This window comes from Narcine bancroftii, chromosome 1 (genome assembly GCF_036971445.1).
Source record: "Narcine bancroftii isolate sNarBan1 chromosome 1, sNarBan1.hap1, whole genome shotgun sequence".
In the NCBI taxonomy this organism is placed as follows: domain Eukaryota; kingdom Metazoa; phylum Chordata; class Chondrichthyes; order Torpediniformes; family Narcinidae; genus Narcine; species Narcine bancroftii.
Window position 1 is genome coordinate 104,678,572 of NC_091469.1, and position 24,517 is coordinate 104,703,088.

Here is a 24,517-nt window from a genome sequence, read left to right on the forward strand (position 1 = left end):
TTCTGTGAGGGGGTGCTGGACAAAGTGGAGACTCTTTGTCTTACTTACAGCAGTTAAAGAATTTCATGTATGTTATATTCTAAATTTAGTATTACGTGACAATAATGAAACCTTTACCCTTTGCAATGACTGAACTTACCAATGTGCTCTTTCTTTTTAATGATTTTCCAAAATGTTGATTTTGGTAATTCTAAGGTTTGGGCTGATATCTCTTACTGTTTTATTCTTCTTTTTCAGCCTCATAACGGCTTCTTTGACTTTCACTGGCACAACTCATGTTGAAAAATAGCAACTACAGTCTCCAAAGGTGATCAAAGCTTCAAAGCAATCCTAGCTCTTTTACATCTGCACCAATGAAGCAATTAAACATACCTGAGTGCCTATGAAGCCAAATTTCCCAAATATTATGGTACCCTGAAATGAGGGACAATGTATAAAAAGTGCTGCTATTTCTACGTGGTCAAACTAAGATGTATACAAATAACCTTGAACAAAATCTGGAAAATGCACTTTCATTACATGTGAATTGTTTGATTACAAATTTAAAACTGTGGCGCACAATGGCAAATAAAGGAAATAAATGTTTCGCCTCAAACATTATGGAGGGCACTGTACATGGAAAGCTGCTGTCAGAGAGGATCCACAGCATGCTCTGTTCTCACTGCTGCCATCAGAAAAAAGGTATAGGTGCCACAAGATTCGTAGCACTAGGTTCAGGAACAGTTGATACCCCTCCACCCTCAGACTCCAATAAAACAAACTCATTTAGAGACTCATTAAAGGACTCTTATTTTACACATTATTGATGACTGAATATTTATTGTTTTCTGTACATGCACAGTCAGTTTGTTTACATTTCTCTCTGTCCTTTCACTTCTCTGCTGCTCCATGCTCTGACGTCCTGACCTGGCATTCGACTCCTTGCTCACAGACCACACACAATTTCCAGAACAGGAAGAAGATTCTAAAGAGAGATCTTAGTGAACCTTTGCATTGTTTATAGGTGTCTCACTGGTTCACCTTGGGAATAATCCCAGCTGTACGGACCTGTACCACCGTAGCTGGGACAAGCCCTGGCCAAGGACTGGACATTCCCACCCAATCCCTTCTGCTCACCTGAATCACTCATTAGGTGACCAGCAGAAGAACTGGATTTCAACACACCCCCTTCATGAACAATTCTCTCCAAGCATTTGAACCAAGATGACTGACCCGAAATTGGAGATTCCCAACATTTCTTACCAGGATTGACTTGAGCTTTGGAATTCCCAAGATAGTGAAGTATCAATAGGAAGCACCAAAGCATTATGGTTCGGAAAGCACTGCTCAGGGAGTTGGCTTTGCAGCAAAGGGGGTTCTTACAAAGGAGGTTTACATCTCTGAAAAAGAAGATAAACAGAATAAATGTCGGAAACAGGGAGTTGAAACTGACAATAAATCATAGAATTATTATTGCAGACAAGAACAATGGATGGAGTAACCAGTGGCTACAGTTCCCCACCCCCTCTCCTATCAGAGAGCTACCCTCTCCCCCATCACTTTTCAACATCTTTCTCTTCACTTCTTGTTAACATGTGCTCCTCCCTTTCTCCTCTCCTCCCTCCTACCTTTTTATTCAGGCACCTGCCTAATTTCCCACATTCCCGAGCAAGGGCTCAGGCCCAAAACATTAACTGCCTTTTCCTCCTTCAAGCGTGACCTGCTGAATTGATCCAGCATATTTATGTATTACTTAAATTTTCTCATTTAAGTCACTGTCCTGGATGCACTCTAGACGCTTGGATACCTACTGGTCTTACAAGGCCTCCATTAAGTTAGGGGCAGCACGGCTAGTCTAGTGGTTAGCACAATGCTGTTATAGCACCATCAATCGGGACTGAGGTTCCAATCCTACACTGTAAGTAAGTGGTACATTCTCTAGGTGCTCGTTTCCTCCCACTATTTGAAATGTACCAGGGGTTGTAGGTTAATAGAGTGGCATGGGCTCATTGGCCAAAATGGCCTGTTACTGTGTTGTATGTCTAAATTCAAGTCAGCAGACACCACAGTCCCCTTCCTCTGCACTCCTCCTCCCCCCACCTTTTTAAGCAGACACCTCCTTATACCCAATGAAAGACTCCGACCTGAATCCTGGTTACCCTTTACTTCCTGTGGATGCTTCGTGACTTGCTGAGTTTCTTCACAACCTTTGTGTATTGCAATAGGAACAGATTGCTGAGATAAATCACCCCAAGGTCATTCACCAGGAAACACCACCAGGAATTTTAAGAAAGAAATAGGATTTTGACTACGGGTAACAGTGAGAAAATAAAAATGTTCAGAAGCAAAAACTAGGCAACAATCTTGTGAAGCATCAGGCAAGGAATACTGGAAGTTAGCAAGGAATAAAAGGAATTTTTGCTTGGAAAATCAATCGGAGAACAAGAATCAGGGAGCCGTATGTGGAGCGCTATCAATTAGACCCAACAAACCAGAAGTTGAGATTAATAGGCTTTAATTGCTATAAACTTACAGGCATAGCTTACATGCTGTTGGCCCAATTCCAAGGCACTACTGAGGGAGGGGATTGGGCAGCACCGCCTTTATTAGGAATCCTAGAGGGGGAGGAGTTACAGTATCAGGGGCAGGCCAACCAGTACAATGTATGTATTACAGTGTTCCACCACATTCACCCCTTCTTTTGAAACAAAGTCCGGCAGGATGAAGTGTCCATTCACAGGTTCAATCTGTCTGGTGGTTTCATCTGTCGAACTGATTGTTGCAGTGCCAGCTATGTTGATGCTGTACACTCCTGGGCAGTGCTCTGTGTGATGGGCTTTGATTCGGATGGCTGATAGCTGAACAGAATCAGTTGGGGCTGGATGGGGAAGGCGGGGTGTAGGTTGGAGTTGGGGCGGTGCAACTGATGCCAATGGTGGGGTTGGAAACTCAACTGTGAGTCTGGTAGTTGTGGTGAGGAGGGCAAGGTGCTAGTTGATTGACCATGGTCGGGTAAGTGAATGCCTCAGTTGCGGGGGGTGGGGTGGGTGCTCCTGCATATGCCAAGTCCTGGAAAGAAACAATGTCTCTCCACCCATCTTGGTACTGCACATAGGCATACTGGGGGTTCACATGGAGGATGTGGCCCTTCTCTACCAGGGGGTATGCTTTGTGGGTTCTGGTGTATCTCCAGAGAGAACAGGCCTTGGGGTTGTCAGCCAGACCAGTAGCAATGTTCTTGATGCCAGCCTCCTGGGGAGGGAAAATAATATTTGTTGTAGGGTCACAGTTGTCACTGTACAGAGGAGGGATCTGGTGGCGTGGGGCGCCTCTGGTAGGACTGAGAGACAGGCATCCTTTTTGACTTGAGGGCCAGTAGGACTTCCCTCCAAATGGTGCCATTCTCCCTTTCCACGGCTATTCCCTCAAGGGATCTAGCTAATGGTCCTGCTTGTGGCTATGCTTTTGGCCAGAAGATAAGATATTGGAGCTCATGAATGAGGGACCCCCCCCCACGGGTATCTGAAGAGCATAAGAGGTTAAGCAGGGACTTAATAAGAGGCAGCAGTCATATCTGGGCAGGGGTTGGCAAACGGGAACCGAGAGTATTTGTCAACAATGTTGCAAAGATACACATTCTGGTTCATGAAGGGAAGGGGACCTTTGAAGTCCATACCTAGATGTTCAAGGGGTGGGTGGCATTGATCAGATGAGCTTTCTCCAGGCAGAAGTGTGGGTTGCACTCCACTCTGACTGGACAGCTCCCAAATATCCTCAACTGAGTATGGGTGGTTGCAGACTCTCACAAAGTGATGGCGCCTGGTGACCCCAGGGTAGCAGAGGATATTGTGAAGGGCTTGGAGGCAATCTGCTTGTGCTCGTTGAGCTTCCCGGGACGATACAAGATCTCATTGTCGTAGGTGGACAGTTCAGTTCTCCACCTCAGGATCTTGCTGTTCTTAATTTTTCCCTGTTGTTTGTTGTAAAACATAAATGCGACTACACGTTGGTCAGTCAGCAGGGTGAACGGTTTGCCAGCTAGATAATGTCTCCAGTGGCGCACAGCTTCCACAATGGCCTGGGGGTCTTTCTCAATGGCTGAGTGCCAGAGTCTGGGGCCTGGAGGGTACAGGAGAAAAATGCCACCTGCCTGCTTGGTTCAGCGTGACGACCAGGGCGAAGTTTGATGCATTGCTCTCTACCTGGAATGGGATGGATTAGTCTACAGCGTGCATCGCTACCTTGGCCACATCACCTTTGATGCGATTGAAGGCCACTTGGGCTTCTGCTGACCGGGGAAAGGTTGTAGTTTTTACCATGGGGTGAGCTTTGACCGCACAATTAGGGACCCATTATGAATAGTATGAAAAGAACCCCAGGCACCTTTTCAGGGCCTTGAGGTTATGGGGCATTGGAAGCTCCAGCAATTGCCAAATATACTCAGGGTCGGGTTCAATGACTCCATTCTCCACCACGCACCCTAGTATAGTCAGACGTGAAGTGTGGAATACGTATTTATTCTGGTTATATGCGAGGCTTAGGGCTTTAACTGGCTGGAGGAATTTTTGCAGGTTAGCTTTGTGATCCTGCACGTCATGGTCACAGATGGTCATGTTATTCAGGTAGGGAAACATAGCTTTCAGATAGTCACTGTCCACTATTGAGTCCATCTCCCTCTGGAAGACCAAAACCTGCTGTTGTATGAGTGTTTCGGTGACCTCCAAGATCTCCACCCGAAGATGGATGCCCCCATTGTTTGCAAGTGTTCGCTGCCGGAAGTGGCGCCAACCCTGGCCATCATGCCCGGGTTCCCACCATGCTGTTCTCCACTACCAGAAGTGGAGGCGGAAATGACTCGGTCCAAGATGATGACGACTGCTGCTCGCACACGGTGCTGCAAAGGGAAGGTCTGGACCTACATACCCTTGTGTAGTGTCCTTTTCTTCCGCAGCTGGAGCAGGTTACGCTTCTGGCAAGATAGTTCTTCTGCAGGTGTTTTGTCCGGCTGCAGAAATAGCACTTTGGGTGCTTAATGATAATGGCTGCAGTTTGAGGCCCTGCGTCCCAAGATGGCAGCACCCGAATCCCCCACATGACAGCCGCACTGCCGGTGGAGTAAACCTCTGTGTTCTGTTGGGCTGTCTCTTGTGCCTTGGCGAGATCGACGATGTCCTGCAGGATCCATTCACCCTTCTCCAGGAGCCTTTGCCTGATATGATCAGACCTGAGATCGACCACACAGGCATCCCTGATCAGCTCCTCCTGGTAGCTGCCGTAATGTCGGTGCAGCCACAAGCTCACCCCAACTCCTGCAAGGCCCAAATGTATTCGTCCACAGACTCACCACATCTTTGCTGACGGCTTCCCAGGAGGTATCTGGTGTAGATCATGTTCTTTGGGCCTGGTACCACTTTTGCAGGAGCCCCATAGTGGCTGAGTAAGTCTCACAATCTTTGATCTTATGGAAAACGCAGTGGCCGACCTCTCTCTTATCGACCTCTTCCTGAATGCTGTGTCACCTCAAAGACATTCCGGCAGTGCAGCCACTGGTCGAATTTTAGAGGCCTCTGGATCCTTAGGGTCAGTGTGCAGCTTCTCCCACTCGAATAGCCTTGTCCATGGCATGAAGGTATAGCAATTAAATTGTAACGCTATCAATGAAACCCAACAGACCAGAAGTCGAGATTAATAGGCTTTAATCGTTATAAACTTACAGAAATAGCTTACATGGTGTTAATCTGATTCCAAGGCAGTACTGAGGGAGGGGATTAGGCGGTACCACCTTTATTAGGGATCCTGAGAGGGAGGAGTTACAGTATCAGGGGCGGGCCAATCAGTACAATGCATATATTACAGTGTTCCGCCACAGTATGGTAACAAGCAGTGTTTTCATTCTTGTTCCTCAAGTTCAGGATCTCTCCTGACTCACTGACAGATGTAATAGCTGTGGTCGACACACTGCGCATGCATGGACTTGGCATCACTCTGCAAGCACCTCGACAAGATCCCTATCCAATTCTCTCTCGCCAAGAAAATGATATGATTTTTCAAACTGAAAGATTGTGAACAGTTTGGTGGCATTTGTGTTTTCACAAGAGGATAGACTCATCCTGGCTTTGCAGAATCCCAGAAATCAGACCAGAAAAACACTTTGCATAATGAATCCTGAACAAATGTGAAGGAGAGTGACCACACCAGAGCAAACATGGTGGGAGAGTCTAGGACAAGAGGGCACAACTACAGAATTGAAGGATGTTCGCTTAAAACAGAAATGTGTAGGAATTTATTTCATCCAGGGGTGGTAAATCCATGATATTTGTGGAGGCCAGGTCATTGGGTGCATTCAAGGCAGAGCTTGATAGGTTCTTGATTAGTCAGGACATCAAAGGTTATGGGGAGAATGTCAGGCCCTGGGGCTGAGTGGGAAAATGGATAAGCTCTGGATTAAATGGTGGGAGAGAGTTGAAGGGCTATTTCTGCTCGCATGAATTAAGCAATTCACCTTCATATGTCTTAAGCAGGTGATTCCTTAATTTGAAACTGTGACCTCTCCCCCTATTTCCTACAAGGGAAATTATTGTGTCAGCATCCAGCCTGCCCATCCCATCAGAATATTGCATGTTTCACCTCATTCTAATCTCCCATGTGTATGGTCATCCTGTCTTCCAAAGACAACCCTGCATTTCAGGAACAACTGGTTAAGATTAAACAGTCTCTTTACTTCATTGTACCACTGAAATTCTATGTTTCTGCTTCTTAGACAAAAATATACCCTCTTCAGTTGTGATGAAGGGTCTGAGACCTGAAACATGAACTCTTTCCCTTCCCACACTTGCTGCTCAACTACAGTATTGAGTGCTTCCAGCATTTTCTGGCTTTATTTTGGATTTCTCATCACCTGGAATATTTTGATTTCCATGGAATGCTGAAATCACTGCCTCTTCCCTTCCAGGAATGCCAATGCTGAGTGGTTCTCCGCTGCTCTCTGGCGAGATTTCCATTGGCCCCTTTTGCTTCAATCACCTCAGAGATTTTTTTCTTTCCCTTCTAGTCTTCAATAAGGCATTGACCAAAACTTGCTTCCACGCCCCATCTCTTTCCTTAACAAATATCTCCAACTCCAACTCATTTCGATGGGTTTCTATTCAAATTATGATCTTCACTATTTTATTTTCAAACTTTATTTAAAGATAAAAAAAAACATAACATACAATCCAATAATCAAAAATTGATTTTACAAGATAAATGACAAACCCATCCTCCCACCCCTTCAGCCAGCTCCCTTAAGGGGAGCCAAAAATATAAATTATATATATAATAAAAAAAATTATAAATATTGAAAACAATTCAAAGTATATCTAAATACATATATTTCAAATATGGAGACCATTTGCTAACAAAAAGGGAATAATTATCATGTAAATTATAAGTATTTTTTTCCATAACAATGCAAGCTTTCAATTCATTATGCCAACGTAGTATATTAATCTCTGTATTATCTTTCCAAGTACTCGCAACACATTTACGCGCTACTGATAACACCAAACGTACAAAAGCAATTTGAATTTTATCCAAACCTAATCCCCTCAACGAAATCAAATTACCCAACAAATAAAATTGATGGATCTAATGGTAATGTAAAATTATACAATTTTTCCAAAACTATTTTAATTCCTTGCCAAAATGATTGAACTTTAACACAAGTCCAAACAGCATGTAGAAAAGTTCCAATACATGAATCACATCTAAAACATAAATCTGAATTACTAAATCCATATTTTTTCAATTTCTCTGGAGTCAATATAATTGATGTAAAAAATTATAATTAACCATTCCATATCTTACATTTGTCAATTAGATTACATTGTCCTGACACATCTCAGGAAAAATAAACATTAAATCACTCTCCCATTTAAGTTTAGATTTTTCCCAGTTCAGTTTATTCACATTATCTTGTAACAAATTGTACATAACCAAAATATAACCCCTCTTTGGTACAGAGGAAATCAAAGACTCAAATCTCGGACAAAGTGGGTAAATTCATCTCTCTACCATAATTATCCTTTACCAAAGCTCAAAGTTGGTAATACACAAAGAATTTACAGATATCAAATCTTTCTCTCAATTGATTAAAGAAATTGTCCCTCTTCAAAGCAATCATGTATTGTCTTTATACCCTTAAAATCCCAACTCTTTAAATAATTATTAAACATTGAAAAAGGAATAAACTGATTGTTATACAATGGAGTTAAAATTGATAATTTATCTTTTGATCCCAAAACCCTATTTTTAAAAAAATCCAGATCTTTAACAAATGTTTCAATACCGGCATATTATATTCCTGTAGCAAATTCAAATTCCAACTAAATATAAATTCATTTACTTAAACCTCAGAAATACATGCCATTTCCACCTTAGCCCAGCTAGGAGGGTAATCTAAATCCATCAACCTGCTAATAAACTTCAACTGGGCCATTTAATAATAATTTTGAAAATGTGTTAACTGAAGTACACCTAACACACATTTCCATGTAAGTTTATACAATGCCACTCGAGCTAATTTACCTTTCCATAAAAACTCCTGTACTACCTTATTTAAATCGGGAAAATAACCTTTTGAAAGTAAACAAGGTATTGACTGAAATAAATATTGAATTTGAGGAAAAATATTCATTTTAATACAATGAACCCTTCCAAAGTTGATGAAAGATTTCCACTTAATCAAATCTGCTTTAATCCATTTTAATATAGGCACATAATTTAACTGATATAATGACTGATAATTAATGGTCTACAAACACACCTAAATTTAATTTTATTTGTCCACTTTAATTTTGTAATAATTTTAAATTCTGAATAATCTCCTATCCCAACTGGTAACATTTTGCTTTTATCCCAATTAACTTAATATCCTAACAATTCTCCAAATTTCGACAAACAGTCTGCTTCAAACAAACTGCTTCAACGACCGTTCCGGTTCCGTCAAATATATCAATACATCATCTGCAAATAAATTGATCATACATTCTTCATTCATAGCCTTCATCCCTCTAATTTCATCATTTTGCCTAATGGTTCAATAGCCTATGCAAATAAGGCAGGTAACAATGGGCAGCCCAGCCGAGTTGAATGAGTCAACCTAAATGGAAAAGAAATCTGACCATTTGTCACCACCATAGCAATCGGGTTCATATATAAAGCTTTAACCCAACCAATAAAAAAAAGGGCTGAATTTAAATTTTTCTAACACCTTAAATAAAAAATCCCACTCAACCCTATCAAAAGCCTTTTCTGCATCTAGTGCATCTGGTTTGGTTGCTTTCGGTATGCATTGACCAAAGTAATTAATCAAAGAATATTATCAAATGCATTTCTATTCTTAATAAAATCTGTTTGATCAGTATGTATCAATTTAGGTAAGTACGTCACACTATTAGCTAGTACCTTGGCTATAATTTTATAATCTACATTTAATAAAGAAATAGGTCAATAAGAAGACACTTTTAATGGATCTCTATCTTTTTTTGGAATACCAGTTATTAAAGCACTTGAACAAGATACTGGCATCTTCTGTTCTTCAGTAACTTGTTTTAACACATCTCCAAATACACTAGATAAATCAACATTAAAAAAAATTATAAAATTCCACAGAAAATCCATCATCCCCATGGGGAATTTCCATTTGGCATTTACTGTATAGCTTCCTTAATTTCAATATCTGTAAACGGAGATTCCAATTCCTGGATATCTTTTTCATCTAATTTCTCAATTTAGATATACAAGATTCAATAGAACCATTATCCCACTTCCCCTCAGAAGTATATAATTTTTGATAAAATGAATAAAACTGGTCATTAATTTTCTGAGGCTTATAGGTAATTATTGAATTCTTTTTAACGGCATTAATAGTCCGAGATGCCTGTTCAACTTTCAATTCCCAAGCAAGTACCTTATGAGCTCTTTCTCCCAACTCATAATAATGTTGTTTAGTTCGATTCATTAAACATTCAAACCGTTAAGTTTGTAAAGTATTATAATGTAATTTCAATTTCGCTAATGCAGCTTTTTTGTCTTCAGTCACATCCTTCTTAAAGTCTTTCTTTAACTCAGCAATCTGATTTTCCAACATTAAATTTTCTGCCATAAATTGTTTCTTAAATTTCGTAGAATAACTAATAACCTGTCCCCTCAAATAAGCTTTTAACGTGTCCCATACTACAAAATGACTATCTACAGAATTAATATTCTCAGTCAAAAATAAAGAGATATGCTCTTTAACAAAAGTAAAAATTCTGGTTTTTTCAACAACATTGCATTAAACCTCCACCTATACGTTGAACGTACCACTTCTGAACATTTACAAGAAAAAATAATAATGAATGGTCAGATAGAACTCTACTTTTATATTCGGCTTACAATACTCTACCTTGTAGGTGTGCTGATACCAAAAATAAAATTCATCATAGAAAATGAATCATGTCGTGATGAATAAAAAGAAAAATCTTTCTCTGTAGGATTAACCTTTCTCCAAACACCTTCATTAACGCTTTGATTTGTATTGCTGTCTTTGATTTCCTTATACTCTTCAGGTTTCTATCCAATAAAGGATCCAAAACACAATTAAAATCTCCCCCAACTAAAATATTTTCATTAGCTTGAGTTAACAATAAAAAAGCTTCTGAAATAAACGGCTCATCATCTACATTAGGTGCATTAATATTAAGCAAAGTCCAAGATTCAGCAAAGATTTTACAATTAACCCGTAAAACTCTACCTACATTTCCCTTTGAAGATTCCAATTCAACATGATCAATTTTTATGAATCAAAATCGCCACCCCTCTTGCCTTAGAATTAAAAGAAAAAAAAACACGTCTATCCCAATCTCTTTTCAATCAAATGTGTTTCTTGTAAAAAGGCAATATCAATTTTCATTTTTTTTTAAAATATAAGCCAATACTTTCTTTCGCTTAATTGTATTATTTAATCCCTGAACATTAAAAGTTGCAAAATTCAAAGTAGACATTTTTACTAACTACTAATATATTTACACTCTATAAAATAAGGCTCCCCTTTATAATTCTTCAAAAACACCAAAAATAACACAAAACCCACCCCTCAATAAACAAAAAAAATTAAAAATTAAAAGAAACCCCAAAAATAAACACCACCGTAAAAATCTGGGTGTAGTAAACCCACTAATGGTAGATGACAGTAAAGCTTTCAGTGTCATCCACCCGCCCACCCCCCAGCCGGATACATATTCATTATGTAATTAAGAACAATCAAATATAGTAAATAAATGTTCAACCCAATGATTCCAAGCCCAATGACTGTTCCGGATCTTCAATGTCAAGAAGACTTCGTGTCAGCTCTTCTTTCTTTCCATTCTTTCCAAACCCATTCCCATTTCCATTTACCCTTCTCTTAGGAGACAATGGTGAAGACCACCCATTTCTTCACAATTTTGGCAATGAATTAGCAAAAACCAAGGCATCATGATCATTCTCAAAAAATTGAGAATGAAAGTTTCTATAAAAAACCTTCAAAGCTGCAGGATAACGAAAAGCAAAGTTATAGCCCTTTCGCCATAAGATATCTTTAGCCGAATTAAATTCCTGTCGTCTTCTAATAACCTCTTGACTCAAATCGGCATTAAAAACCACTCTATTGTTTTGAATCATCAACGGGGGTTGACTCTGCCGCGCTTTCTGTACCGCCATTCGTAAAATCATTTCTCTATCTTGATACTTCAAGCAACGAATCAAGACAGCCCTTAGTGTTTGTCCAGGAAATGTTTTTTTCCTCAACGCTCTATTGGCCCGATCCAGTTCCAAACCTTCAGGAGAAAACTCTTTACCCAATACCTCTGGGATCCAATGTTTAAAAATTTTTATTGGGTCAGAATCTTCAACGACCTCTGGAAGACCAACAATTTTGACATTATTTTTCCAGCTTTGATTTTCCAAAGAATCAATCTTCTTCAATAAATCCCTTATTTGAATCCCCCAATCTATAAAAGAACCTTCCACTTTTTCTTTATTGCATTCCACTTGATTTTGACATTCAGAAAAAGCTGTTTCATTTTATTTTAATTATCTTGTACAATATCAACAGATTTTATACATCTGTTAATATCACACTCAACTACAGTCATTTCTTGTTTCATAGTTGACATTTCTTCACACAAAGTATTCATTTTTATTTTCACATCCATAAATCCTTGGGTTATTTGAGTTGACATTTGTTTTGACATATTATCCATCTGAAAAGCAATCCCTTCCAAAACAGTGAACACTGAGTCCAATCCAGATTCCATAGCCACTTTTTGAGGTCTACCTTCTACAAGTACAGGCTCCTCCTCCTGGGCAAATTCCAATAAGTTTCTCTTCACCTTCAGTCACCATAGGTCCTCTGACTGTGCGGCTGTGGGTCTGGACACCCGACGCTGGCACCCCGGCCTCATCGGGGTACCGCCGCTCAGGCTCCCCCACAGCCCACACTTTTTCCAAAAGGTCCCGGACCTGGGATGCTCCGCGCATGCCCGGCAGAACCACTGGATGCCCAGGGGCGTCCTCCGACGTTACACTGCGCATCCCCGGGCCACCCAGCACTCTTGCGGGCTCACAGACCCCTTTGTCGGTCAGGCCGCCCACGCGCACGGCTTCATGTGCACGCAGGTCAGCTACGACCGAACTCACCGAAGTGCCAGTGCCATCTTGTGACTGCAGGATCGGCGCCGAAGTCAAACTTGAATGGGCAGGAATCCTCTGGGGTTTGGAGACTCCCAACAACGACTCCGTGGATTTAGCTGTGCAGGTAGGCCTCAGATCGTCTATACTTATATGTGGTAATTTCTTCTGAAGTTGAATTTTAGATTTCTTCTCATTAGTAGCCATGATGAATCACTATTATTCAAAAAACTATAAATATTTTTAACCACTTTTCTACTTAAATATTTCTATTTTATAATCCAGCTGGGGAAAGATGGAACACACGTCTTTCTTCTCCTCCATCTTGCCACACCCCCCGATCTTCACTATTTGGATGCACCAGGATGACATGTTCTTTTGAATTCCAAATGCCCCTGAACTTTCTTCCTCTGCCCATTCTTCAAACCCAATCTTTCTCCCCCCCATTCAATTCTTTGTCATGTTTTCCCCTCTGACCCTCCCCTTTCTGATCCCAATTTTCACTCCTTAGCTGAGGCTTCAATCTTGTCCTCCCAAAATCCCATCTGAGGAAGGCTTAAGAGTGTCAGACCACACCCCCCCACCCCCAGTTTGAGAAAGAGAAGTGGAGGAGACAACCCACGGGACTGTGACCACGATGGCGGACCAGTGAAGGGCTCTGAGGCTGAAGAACACACAGGTTGGGCTGCTGGTGACTCGAGAGGAACCCATGCAGGCTGTCGGCTGCTGGTGACTGCGATCAAGGTACTCGTACCAGGCTACGGACTGCTGGAGACTGGTTGAAGGGGTACTAGGTATAGGAACTGGGATGCGAGAGGGTGCCATGGCGCTGAGGGCTTCCTGATCGTGTCAGATGTTTGGATCTGGAGCTCAGTTGGTTGATGGTTTGGACTGAAGGCTGTGTGGCTGCTGGAGCACTGGAGGCAAATCCACAGACACTCAGTGACTCTGGGGAGACTCTCTTTTGCTTCTCTTTCTCTGACTGTAAGGGCACTGAGTAATTTCTGCTAATGGCAAATCTTTATCTGCCTTACAGAAAACTATAGGAAATTTTGTGTAACATCACTTATTCTGTTTTATTACTTAACAAAAGAATATTGAATCTTGAAGCAGTGCTTTCATGCTTCCCTTTGTTGGTGCTGATTGACCTTCCATTTCATTGTAATCCTATCCTCTGTCAACTGCGCTCCTTGACTGTGCCTCGGTTCTACCATCAAGAACAGAGCCCTTGAATGCATCTCTTCTATTTTATGCTCCTCTGCTCTCACCCTTTTTCCTCATGACAATCCACTGCATCAGCCTCTGCATTCTATTGTCCATACTTGCAACTTTCACTCACTCCAAGAAGCCATCTCTGTCTACTTTCAATATGTCAGCGATTGCACTCTCGGCAGCTCCCTGGTTCCCTCTTCCACTCCTATCAATGATCAACCCTTCCCTGGCATATGGCACAGGGAGCTACAACACCTAAACTTTCATTCTTTTCACCTCTTCGTTTATCTGTCTACAGGAACTAAAATAGTCAGGTGAAGTAGTGCTTGTTATGGGCCCAGAACACCCCAAAACCTAGCAGCAATACAAATGGTTACTTAAACAAAAGTTACTTTTAATTTTCTTTAAACATAAAACAGGATCAAATTTTAACTTATCATTATTAACTTAACCTAACTTAACTTCTTTCTAATTCTAAGCGCACATGTATGCAATGTGTGTATAAGTTCAGAAAAGTTCTTTAATTCACAGTCCAATCTCACTTCTCACTCCTCCAAGTTCACTGGTTCCAGGCAATTCTTATACTGTGCACAGAATTTAACATTTATGAATTTCACCAGGCTTTAGTGCATGAAAGGTAAATAGTTATTGCTCAGGAAAGTTCTTGTCGGTTTTCAGAGAGAGATTTGTTGCTCATTGGACACAAACTGATTCCTTCCGATTACTCCACAGCACGTTCAATTAACACCTACTTGTGAAGTCTTTATAGGCATTCTTCAAAGTTTTTGCAAAGGCACTTGGGGCCTGGACTGTCTGGCTTCAGTAGAGCTCCACCATTTTAAATGAGATCTGTTTTGAAGTGTTTGTATCTGTGTGTGACCTAACTAAGAACCCCACACAATTTATCTTCTTTTAAAACATATCTATATACAATATAAAATATAACAATTTGTCACATGATTCACTTCCACTTCTTCCATCTTGGTGTACAGTACTCAGTGTACATAATCTGGCATCTGCTGTACTGGAGAAATCAAACTTCGATTTGGTTTTTTTTGCAGAATATCAGCCTTTAGTCTGAAGAGATGACCCAGAGTTTATGTTTACTCCCTGCTTTAATTCCCCATCCCACTCCTGCTCTGACCTGAATATGGTCTCCTGCATTGTTACAGGACTTTTAGCAAGCTCGAGCAACACCACCTCATCTTCCATCCAAGCATGTTGAGCTCTGCAACCCTCAATAGTGAATTTTCCAACTCTAGATAACTTGCTTCTTTTCGTTTGTTTCAACACTGGACACTTTTGCCTGCCATCCTGTGTTATTTATTTATACAGACATGCAGCATGGTAAAAGGCTCTTCCAGCCCAAGTCCATGCTGTCCAAATACCCCAATTAACCTACAACCCCCGTACATTTTTGAATGGTGAGAGAAAACCAGAGCAGCCAGAGGAAAACCAAACAGAATGTACAAACTTCTTACATAATGTGGCAGATTTAAACTGGATCCCAGGTGCTGTAATAGCATTGCACTAACCACCATGCTAACACTGCCTTACTTTTCGTGCACTATTATTTTAATTTTTTTTTTTTATATACTAATGTTGTAAGATGGTTATAATATGAATGTTTGCACTATGATACTGTCATAAAACACCAAATTTCATGACTCGTTCATGACAATAAACCCTGATTCTGAATCGTGCCGTATCTTTCTATTTTATTTGTAGTGCCTGCCGCACTGGGCACCTCCCCACAGGCCAGACTCCACAAATGTTATATGGATTCTAATAGCGCATTTGCACAAAGGAGCTGAACTGCTCCTTCAACAGCAACATGATTTCACTCTTCCCACCCACTATCCTCCTCCGCTTTCTTTGCTACCAGGATAATTTTGTTTCTCTCTTTCTCCACTTAAACAAGATGGTATTTTTTGCCTGATATAATTCCAGCCTGGATGCCTAAAGGGAAGTGGAACTGGGCAATGGGAGAAATTATGTGGGCGAGATCAAAGTTGCAGTTAGTAGAGGCTAATAATCTCAGATGATGAGAACAACACAAGAGGGGCAACTATCCTGCTGCCTGCAAACTGACATCCTAACACCGGCCGAGAAATGAACCGCTTCTCTTTCCCCAATGTAGTCTGCCCTGCTGAGCTTTGTCAGTAGTTTTTTTGACTAATTGCAGATTTCTAGCATCTGCAGTTTTCTTTTACTTTCAACAACACGATGCTTCTTTGCGCCTCAACCAATAAAGGTATACGCTGTGGCGGCCCACTCACTCTACAGGTGAACCAGCTCCCAAAATGGCAGTCGCACATTGACAAATAGGCCTGCTCCAAAGATGGCGTGGAGCTTCCTTCATCAAGGAGAGAAAGCCCGCATGCGGGAAGAACCCTTTGTATTCACTGGTGACGTCATTTCTGCCGGCAATGGCAGAAACAGAAGTGCATATAAAATCAGTCCTGCAGGCCCAAATGAAGTATTCTTGGGTACGACTCCAAATGTACCCATTGTCATTATTTCAGCGTTGTGTGCTGCACATCACTACAATTGGTGGCCCAACGATGACGGACTTATCCATACACACAGTCGCATTGAAAGCATCGACCTTCTGGACATTGCGGACACATGTGTGGTTCAAACAAGCTGAAATCCAGTTTCAAATCCAGCAAGTAACCTCAGACTTGACGCGCTACTATTACTTAGTAAGCTCCCTGGATCAGAAGATGGAAAGCCAAGCCGCAGACTTTATACAATCACCTTCAGAAGAGGGCAAGTATGTGGCATTTTAAAAATTGCTCATGAGGACCTTCGCTTCTCATGGTGCGAGTGAGGCTCACGCCTGCTCCACCTGGACAGTTCGGGGGACAGACCACTGTCAGCCTTAATGAACAAGATGCTGACCCTGGTTGATGGACACACATCCTGCATCATGTTCGAGTAGGAGTTCTTGGAACAGCTACCCGAGGACATGTACTTATTTCAGCGTCCCCCGGAAGGTGGTGGCCCGGAAAGATGTGCTGTGGAGGGGCAAGGAGAGCGCAGCATCCATTGAACAGGTTACGAGGCTCTACAAGCAGCCGCAGGACAGATTTGGCCCAGCAACAGAGCATTCACAGCCGAGCAAGCAGTGGCGTTTTTACCACCAGTGGTGGGGCATAGAAGCCCGCTGTTGTCGCCCACCCTGCACATTCCTGGGAAACGCCAGGTCCAGCCGCTGCTGATGGCTAGGGTGGCTGGCCACCAGGACAGCCTCCTGTATGATCGGGACAAACAGTCTAGATGCCGTTTTCTGGTCGACACAGGAGTGGAGATCGGCGTCATGCTCCCGATGGGGCATGACACCCGCAACAGGAATACAGGACCCACTCTGAGGGTGGCAAACAGCAACCTGATATGAACCTATAGAACTTCCACAGTCCAGCTGCAGTTTTGCAACAGCTAATTCATATGGGACTTCACATTGGCCGCCGTGGCTTAACCTCTCCAGGGCAGACTTTCTGTGACCGTGCAGCCTGCTGGTCGATCTGCAGGGGAGAAGTCTCATCCATGCCAAGACGTTCCAGACATTCTCCTTGGGTGAACCCAGGTTACCAGCCCCTCACCTGTACTCCATCATGCTCTCAGAGGACGAGTTCACCAGAATCCTGGCAGACTTCCCATCGGTGCTGGCCCCACAGTTCACATTAACTATGCCCTGTTCAAATTGTTTGAGTTCCTCTGCATGCTGTTCAGCCTGAAGCATAGACGTTTCAGTGACTAATAGGCCCGGTGGGACACAACCTGGACTTTACGATCATCTATCTGGATGATATTCTGATAGCCAGCAATAGTTGCCAAGAACATTTGTCCCACCTCCACAAACTCTACACCCACCTGAGTGAGATTGGCCTTACGATCAACCTGGTCAAATACCAGTTCGGACTCGACACCTTTGATTTTCTGGGCCACAGGATTACCAAAGATGGTATGACACCACTACCCGCTAAACTAGACATCATCTGAAATTTCGCCAGGCCCAGCTCAGTCAAAAGCCTGCAGGAGTTCATCAGCATGGTGAATTTCTATCATCACTTCATCCCCTCACCAACCCACATCATGTGCCTCTTGTTCGCTCTGATGTCAGGTAAGGCCAAAGACATCACTTGGGATGATACCTCTGCAGCTGCCTTCTTGCAAGCAAAAGAAGCCCTGGCAGACTGCGCTGCTGGCTCATCCCAGGATACATGTCCCAATCTCTCTCACAGTGGACGGCATTCAGTGGGGTGTTGGAACAGTTGATCGAAGGATGCTGGAAACTCCTGCTGTTCTTCAGTAGACACCCAAGGCCACCTGAGCTTAAGTACAGTGCTTTCAACCGGGAGCTGTTGGCTCTGCACCTGGCCATCCGACATTTCAGATACTTCTTAGAGGCCAGGCCGTTCACCGCTTTTACAGATCACAAATCTGTCCTACATCTCCAAATACACAACAACCATCAAACATGTATCAGGGAAGGACAACATCATGGCAGATGTTCTTTCTAGGTTGACGATCCAGGCCGTGTCCCGGGGGTAGACTTTGCAGCACTGGCAGAAGCGCAGTTGGCAGACAATGAAATGCCCAGCTACAGGACTGCAATCTCAGGTTTGCAACTACAATATATCCCCGTAGACTCAAGCAAGAAGACCCTCCTTTGCAACATCACTACTGGTCAACCTCACCCTATCTTTCTGGCAGCACAGACACTGTGAACTTTTGACTCCCTACATGGACTGGCTCACCTGTCTATCAAGACACCCGTCTGGATGGTCTACAATAAGTTTGTGTGGCATGATCTCCGAAAACAAGTCAGAAGATAGGAAAAAAAAGTGCATGCAGTGCCAAACAGCCAAGATACACCTACACACCAAGGCACTGCCGCAGCTGTTCGTGCCAACGCCTTGAAGGTTCGATCATATCCCCATAGATATCGTGGGGCCCCTGCTGGTATTGTGGGGAGCATGATATCTCCTCTCCATAGTGGATTGCTTCATGAGAAGTCCAGAGGCAGCCCCACTCACCAACGCAACCCCCGACTCCTGTGCCCGAGCACTGATCGTGACCTGGGTGGCACATTTCGGACTACCGGCCCAAATAACCTCTGATAGAGGTGCTCAATTTCCCTCCAGCCTGTTGTCAGCCTTAGCCAGCCTTTGGGAACACAGCTACACCACACGACTGTATATCACCTTCAGTCAAATGGGTTAGTAGAGCATTTCCGCAGGCATCTAAAGTCAGTGCTTATGGCTCACCTGAAGGGGCCCAACTGGGTAAACGAACTTCCCTGGGTCCTACTAGGAATCTACACAGCATCCAAGGAAGATCTGGATACCATGTCAGCAGAGTTGATTTACGGAGAACCTTTGTCATCTCCGGTGAGTTTGTCCCAGCTGCACGGGGGCACGAGGAAGAACCTGCAGCAGTCCTGGACAGACTACGCGAGAGGGTGGTACCCTGGCCCCCAATCGCACTACGGACTGACCCTGACCTGCATGCTCAAAGATCTGCAGAACTGTAAGTTTGATTTTGTACAGGGGGGGGCACGCATTGGGTACCATTGCAGAGACCGTACAAGGGACCATTCAAGGTGCTCAAGAACAACAGGTCCACGTGGGTCCACGGGGGGAGCGGGAAAAGGGAGGTTTTAACGGCAGACCGACTGAAACCGGCCCATGTAGACTTGGCCCAACCAGTAGAAGTCCAGACACCATGGTGCAGGGACAAGCTGCAAAATAGAGACCGATCCAGATTATGGGTTTCGGGAGGGGCATCGGCAGTTCTGGGGGGACTGTGGGGGGTGGGGGGGGGGGGTCATGTGGCAGCCCACTCACTGTGCATGTGAACCAGCTCCCAAAATGGTGGTCGCACTTTGGCAAAGAGGCCGGGTCCATCATTGATGAGAGAAATCCCGCAGGCAAGAAGAACCCTTCATTTCTGCCAGCAATGGGTGAAATGGAAGTGCATAGAAAGTTAGGCTGCAGGCCCAAATAAAGTATTCTTGAGTACAACTCCAAACATTCACGTTATCATTATTTCAGCACTGTGTAGTACACCGCTACACCATCACCTTTGTAAAAAAATGTTCACAATAATATAACTTGAGTAGTTGGATCAACATCTCCTTACTTTTGCTTTATTCCCCCCCCATAAGGGATGGAGTTTTACTGTTCCACTCATCTTCTTGATTACTTCTAGTATATGCATGCTAATATTCGATGTTTCATGATTGAGGGCTTCCAGGTCCCTTTGAATCACAACATACTACTGTTTCTCTTCATTTAACATTTAGTTTCTATTATTTCTACCAAAAAGGATAAACTCCATCTATCATATTGTTGCCTCAAGATTTAATCCAGTAGTTGGTGAATGCGATTAACAATATCATGCAAACTCTTCCCCCACCCCCCCCCCCAACCCCTCTTCCCCTCCATGAAGTCCATCTATATCTCCCCCACTGCCTACTAAAGGGAGCCAACACACGAAGGACCCATCACACCCTGGACACATTCTCTTCTCCCATCGGAGGGATGAGTCAAGGCAAACTCAAAGGCAGCTTCTTCCCAACAGATATCGGGCTCCTGAAAGGACCCCATAACATTGCTACTACGCTTCCCTTGCTTGGTTCCAATTGATCTTTCTTTTAACTGTAATCCTCTACTCTGTAATTCTGCTCTTTACACAGCTGCATGAATGATAAAAAGATAAAAAAATGTTAGTAGAAGAACCAATATTAAAGTGCAGAATCTTGAGAAATCCTCAGAAATTCCCACACATATTTGGATAATCAGCAAATCTGGCTACAATATACTTGGTCTCCTTCTCTAAATTAGTGATGTGTCTATTCTGACTGCTCTCCAAGGGATTTGTTGGCCATTAGCCACATAACTCTGCTTCATACCTTTTCCCCTATAATAATGAATGTTTTAAATTCTCCCTGCCCTTGACTTGCCTCTATTATTGCAATATTTTGATGTATTTTACTCAGTGAAAGGCTATACTAAACATTTCTTCAATGTCTCTGCCATTTCCTTAGTTCCTATTATTAATTTCCCAGTTTAATCTTCCAAGAGATCCATAATTTATCTTTGTTATTCCCCTTTCAATTTTTGGAGCACCGTTTATGTATTGAGAGTCACACAGGCCCTTCGGCCCATCACATTCACACCAACCATCAGATACCTCTTTACACCAACCTAATTTACCAATGCTAGGTCCATAGTTTTCAAAAATGTAGAGAGTTTGTGGGTTAATTGGTCACGAGTGCACTTAGGTGGTGTAGGGTCATGGGCTGCAAGTGCCTGTTACCATTCTGTATCTCTAAATTAAACGCGCAAGGGTTCCTCCACTAACAACATCTCAGACTGCGTTCATCCTCTGGGTAAAAAAAAAAATTCTTCCTCGACTCCCTTCTTACTTCTCACTTTAAACCTATGACCTGCCATTTGGGAAACGATTGTTACCATTTATCCTCTCTGTGGCCCTCTTGATTTATGTGCCTCCTCAAACCCAGTGCAATCCACACAATATCCCAAGTCCTCCGTACTCTCTCCAATACAATTACAACCTTTCCACAGCATAGTATCTGGAATCAAACACATATTCTAGCTGCATCTTAAACAATGTTGTACCATGACCTCTATGCTTTAGATAGTAAAGATGGTTGCCATATCCCAACATTCCTCAATCACCATCCAGCATTGGCACATCTTCATGGATTCAAGAAGATGGAGGCCAGTGACATACCACAGGGTTTGGTGCTGTGCCCATTGTTGCCTGTCAATTGCATCAATAATTTAGATGAAAACATACATACATGATTAGCAAATTTGCAGATGACACTAAGGTATTGTAGATAGTGAAGACGGTTAATAAAGATTGTAGCGGGATTTTGAACAGTTGGGGAGGCGGGCAGAGGAATTTGATGGAATTTAATATATAAAAATGTGAGGTGTTGCATTTTGGGAAGTCTAACATGGGTAGGACTGATGCAGTGAATGGTTGGGATCTGGGGAGCACTGAAGAGCAGAGGGAGTTAAGAGTACAGGTACATAGTATCCTAAAAGTGGCTTCACAGGTAGATAGGGTGGTCAAAAACATCTTGGCCTTCATCATTGATTATGGTCATGTTGCAGTTGTATAAGACATTGGTGGGGCCCCATTTGGAGAACTGCATTTGGTACTGGTCACCGTGCTACATGAAAGATGTCCTCAAAGCTGGAGGAGGTGAAGAGAAGATTTATGAGGGCATTGCTAGGACTTGGGAGCCTGAACTATAAGAAGAGGTTGAGCAAGGTAGGGCTTTATTCCTTGAACTATAGGAAAATGAAGGGATGATCTCATATAAGTATATAGATCAAGTGAACACAGCTTTTTGCATCAGAGATGGGGAATCAGTAGCTGGAGGTCATAGGTTTAAGGTGAGGAGGGAGAGATTTAATGGGAAGCTGAAGGGGATTTTATTTAAAAATACACATAGGGTGGTGGTGAATGGAACAGGGTGGAAGAAGAGGTGATTGAGGAAGGTAGTATTGAATGTTTAAGAAATATTTGGGCAGATATGTAGATAGGATGGGTTTAGAGGACTATGGGCCAAAAGTAGGCTGGTGGGAGTAGTGTGGGTGAAACATTTTGGTCAGCTTGGGCATATTGGACCAACGAGCCTATTTGCATGCTTTATAAGTCCAGACAAGTACTCTTATAAGGCCAGCATATGCCATTTTTACCACCTTATCCATTTGTGCTGCCACCTTCAGTGATTTTTGAATGTGTACACCAAGATCCCACTGCTCCTCAAACCTCTCAGGAACCCTACTTGTGCATGCCCTACTTTTATTAGCCTTTCCAAAATGTATCACCTTGTACTTATCTGGAGTAAATTCCATCTGTCCAATTTATCAGTGAATCAAAATTGTTCTCCAACACCGTCAACTGCTTAGGACCAACACCACCCAGCAAGTTTCATGTACTCTGCAAACTTTTTAATCATATCTCTAATATTTGTACTCAAATAATTCATGACAAAGAAAGAATAAGTGGTGCAGGGTAGATTGTTCATGAAAATGGAGGCACAGGTGGTGAAGAAGGTATTTGGCACGCTTGCCTTCATCAGACAGAATTTGAGACCACACTTGGAGCACTGTGTGTAGCTCTGGTCTCCCAGCTTTGAAGATATGGAAATGGTGAGAATGTTAGCAGAACTAGTGGTTTTGAGTTCCAATGAGAGGCTGGATGGAATGATATTTCACTTTGGCATGCAAGAGGCTGAGGGGGAACGATATGGAGGTACATAAAATCATGAAGGGCCTAGGGAAGGAAAACAGTCCATCTTTTCTTCCCAGGAAAGGGAATTCTTCACAAAGGGGGTGATGAGCATATAAATGAGCTGCCAGAGGAAGTGGGTAAAAAGGCTTTTTTTCAGGTACATGGACAGGAAAGGTTTGGAAGGACATGGACAAAATGCTGGCAAATGGGATGAGCTAAGGTAGTTAACTTGGTCGGCATGGATGAACTGGGTCAAACTCTATAGCTGTCAATCAACCCCCCACAGAAAGACTCATCTACTCTCCATACAACCATTTACCCCCTCTGCAGATCACCCAGTCTTTCTTCTTGCCTGTTCTACAGCAGTTCCAGTGGCAGTGTCTGAAGCTTGGCATTTGCTGCTTTCCCCGATATTAATAGTACTCGGCTATAGTACATCTGTTGGGGGTGGGGGGGGGAAGAGTGGAAAGGGGACTCCTGCAGTACATGCTGATGTCGGCGACATTTTCTGGTACTTAGCCATTCCTTGCAGAGTGACCAATTCGCCAATTGTGCTGCCAAGTGTCCTCAGCACTGTGATGGTGAAATAGAACAAACCCCTTTCTAGACAAGGTGGCAAACACATAGAATGAATTCAACAGGGCAGTAGCAAATTATTCAGGGCACATCAGCGATAATTGTGGGGCAGGCCACTCTTCACCCAATCCCAGATGAAATTTCTCCCCTCACTTCAGATCAGGATTGCCTGCCCTCTCACCATTTCCTGGGCTTTTTGATGTTCCCTTTCATGTTATTCAGCTGCAGTATGACATCTCGAAAGAAATTCCAGATTGTGTCCTGCTAATTCCCCACTCCACTTATTTCCCAATTTCTGCCACATTTCTCACTGTTGTCTCCTTTTACTACATGTACTCCAGTTGCATAATTGTCCCTTCCTTCTGATATTATTACCCCTTTATCACTGTCTGTGTGCTTTGAGCCCACCCCAGTTAAGGGCCCGGGATCCTTTACAGCATTTCTCCCATTACTTGTATGATAGAGACTGGTGTTCTGTTCTTCAACAGTTCCCATCCACCTAGCAACATCCATTCAGATTTATTGTCTGAGTACATACATGACATCTCAGACAACCCTGACATTCTATTTCCTGCGGGTGCGGCAGAATTACCACTTATTGGTAGTGCAAAAAAAAACCCGACTTCAACGTACACATGTAAATAAATTAAGAAATGTAAACAAACTGACTGTACAAAGAAGAGAGAAAAAAAATCAATAAAGTGCAAAAGTCTTTAAATGTCCCTGATCAAGTTTGTTATTGAGGAATCTGATGGTGGAGGGGTAGCAGCTGTTCCTG

The 24,517-nt window shown here is 42.8% G+C and overlaps 1 protein-coding gene across 5 annotated transcripts in view; it reads right to left on the reverse strand.

Annotated features, from left to right (window-relative positions):
* Nucleotides 1-24,517, reverse strand: part of LOC138762103 (discoidin domain-containing receptor 2-like) — a 132,150-nt gene that overhangs the window by 80,321 nt on the left and 27,312 nt on the right. For 2 of the 5 annotated variants that reach the window (XM_069935448.1, XM_069935421.1), the window contains exons 1-2: nucleotides 10,406-10,568; nucleotides 1,243-1,379 (exon numbers count right to left, since the gene is read on the reverse strand). In XM_069935448.1, the coding sequence (XP_069791549.1) occupies nucleotides 1,243-1,379; nucleotides 10,406-10,443 (175 nt within the window). In that variant the 5' untranslated portion in view covers nucleotides 10,444-10,568. Of the gene's footprint in view, nucleotides 1-1,242; nucleotides 1,380-2,512; nucleotides 2,728-10,405; nucleotides 10,569-24,517 lie in introns of those variants that run through there. The other 3 variants (XM_069935441.1, XM_069935432.1, XM_069935442.1) reach the window with 3 other exon arrangements.